The following is a 2500-nucleotide window of genomic DNA, read 5'->3' as shown; positions in this document are numbered from 1 at the left end:
CGTAAAAAGCTGTTCTAACCCTGTCTGTCTGTGTATTTTGCATCAGGCCCGTCTGTCCTTGCTTTACTGCGTGCACCAGCGCCTCATAGCGGGCTCTGTTCTACTCAACCCGCCCCAGTGCATGATGGGGGATTTCACCTGGACGGAACTGTGTGATGTCATCAACCAACAGGTGGATCAGCTGACCTCCGAACTCCGGGAGGCAAACGACAAGGTGACGACAAAACACATTTACTTAAAGGTGCAGTCAGTGATTCTGGAGAACGCTTGTTGTCTAATTCACTTTTTGTCAAAAATCAGTGAATATCTCCTCATGATCCACTACCTGTCTGTACTGTGTGTGTGAGCTGAGAAACAAATCCAGTGTTTATACACAGCCCAGGCTCTGTAAACTGGCTTGTGGGCACCTTTGTTTACATACTCATTGTTTACATGCCACTTTACAGAGCCTAGGCTGTGTTTTAATACCAGTATTTTTTTTCAGTACAGACAGGTAGTGGATCATGAGGAGATATTCACTGATTTTGACAAAAAGCGATTTCCAGAATTACTGACTATCATCACTATATAGCTATCATCATCGCGTGTGTGTGTCTGTGTGTGTCTGTGTGTGTGTGTGTGTGTGTGTGTGTGTGTGTGTGTAGAACGCCCACCTGCAGAGTGTGTGTGAGAATAAGAGTGTGTGTGTGCGTGAGCTGCAGCGGAGTCAGGCGGGTGTGATGGCACGCGTGGAGGAGAGTGTGAGGAAGAGAGAAGAGCAATGGAGCCAGCAACACACACACACTGTGACACAACTCAACAAGGAACTACAGGTAACACACACACACACACAGACAGACAGACAGACAGACAGACAGACACACACAGACACAGACACACACACACACACACACTGTGACACAACTCAAGAAGGAACTGCAGGTAACACACACACACAGACAGAGACACACACACACACACACACATGTGCACACACGCACAAACACACACACACAAAGACAGACAGACAGACACACAGACACACAGACACACAGTGACACAACTCAAGAATGAACTGCAAGTAACATACCCACCCACACACACACCCACACACCCACACACACACACACACACACACACACACACACACACACACACACACACACACACACCCTCAGGTGTTTTTGTGAATCAGAGCTGAATCAGCAGTAAAGCAGTTGAAGTTTGTCCCTTGATGAGAAACTGACGTCAAACTCTGTTTTTTAAATAGAAAATATTAATTTCAAAACAGCCGAGACTCTGTAAACTGCAGCTAGCAACATGCCCGTATACAGAGGCTAGGCTGAGTATTAACACTAAAATAAACATTAAAATATTTATTTATTTATTAATTTCTCAAACACTTCTAGTACAATGTCGTGTGAATGTCAATAGTTAGCCTGCTATCGGTGTATGAATGTGTGTGTGAATGGTAACGTGGGAAAGGAAAACAGGTCTCCCTTGCAAAAGAGTCTCCGGTCTCAATGGGGTTTACATGTATAAATAAAGGTTTAAAAAAATAAACAATACATAAAAAAAATTAAAAGTAACATATTATTTTGTAAATTACTATTTCTAATGAAGCCTAAGGGCCCGTGTCCACCTAACGCCTTTTTCCCACCGCAAGCGCCTTTTTTCAATTGATTCCCAATGAGAAGCGGCCGCCTCGGGAAAAGGCGGCCGCTCTGAGAAAAGGCGCAGCGCCCAGCGGTTTTTTTCGAGCGCTTTTTGTCTTTTTGTGCGGCCGCTTCGAGATTTGCAAGTTGAAAAAAGTTTAACTTTTCAGAAAGGCGGTGGGGACGTCACCGCCGCTTTTTTCAAAGGGCCAATCAGATAGTAGATCGTCGGGACTCGTCGCCTTGGCAACAAAGAAGACGGAAGAGAAACTGCTTTTTCCGTCTCTGTTTACCCGAAACTGTACGAAAATAGTGACTTAAAATGACCAGAACAGAGGGAGGAGAGCCTGTTTGTGGGAGCAGATTAGGCGAACACTTGATTCTCTGTATTTTTTATCTCCTACGGATCGTTTCATGCGCACACATGAGCCTACAACTTGCTCCGTGTGTGTTTGCAGGAGCCGCGATAACTCCTCATCCAAACAGAGGATGGTGGAAAGTATTCTCTGTTTCATAAGACTACTCATATTACAATGTAACGATTTAAATAGAAAACAGCAAGCCTAAACAGTTAAACCAGTGTTGATAGGTCTGGTGACGATCAGCATTTTCTCTCCCCCGATCACAGCACTCTCTCTCCCAGCTCATAAAACGCTTGAAAAAAGCGGTCGAAAAAAGCGGTCGAAAAAAGCGGTCGAAAAAAACGCTCAGTAGACACACTCCCGAGCGCACAGCCAGCGTTTAACGCTGGAAAAAGGCGTTAGGTGGACACGGGCCCTAACCCTTTAATTATTTTTCCGTCCCTTCCCCAGCGGTGTGTTAGTGAGTGTGAGTCTGTGCGTGTTGAGTCAGCCTGCTTCCTGTCT

General features: G+C 45.2%; 1 protein-coding gene across 1 annotated transcript in view; it reads left to right on the top strand.

Annotated features, from left to right (window-relative positions):
- The window catches only part of ccdc171 (coiled-coil domain containing 171), a gene marked incomplete at its 5' end in the record, with an annotated part of 22485 nt that overhangs the window by 10639 nt on the left and 9346 nt on the right, over positions 1-2500 (top strand). The window contains 3 exons of the mRNA XM_080051847.1: positions 47-214; positions 645-812; positions 2447-2500. The exon at positions 2447-2500 is cut by the window's right edge and continues 180 nt beyond it. Coding sequence (XP_079907973.1) covers positions 47-214; positions 645-812; positions 2447-2500 — 390 coding nt within the window. The remainder of the gene's footprint in view (positions 1-46; positions 215-644; positions 813-2446) is intronic.

This window comes from Ammodytes marinus, assembly GCF_949987685.1.
Source record: "Ammodytes marinus genome assembly, chromosome: 23".
Lineage (NCBI taxonomy): Eukaryota > Metazoa > Chordata > Actinopteri > Uranoscopiformes > Ammodytidae > Ammodytes > Ammodytes marinus.
The sequence above is the reverse complement of the archived record's forward strand: the minus strand, read 5'-3'. Positions and strand labels throughout refer to the sequence as shown.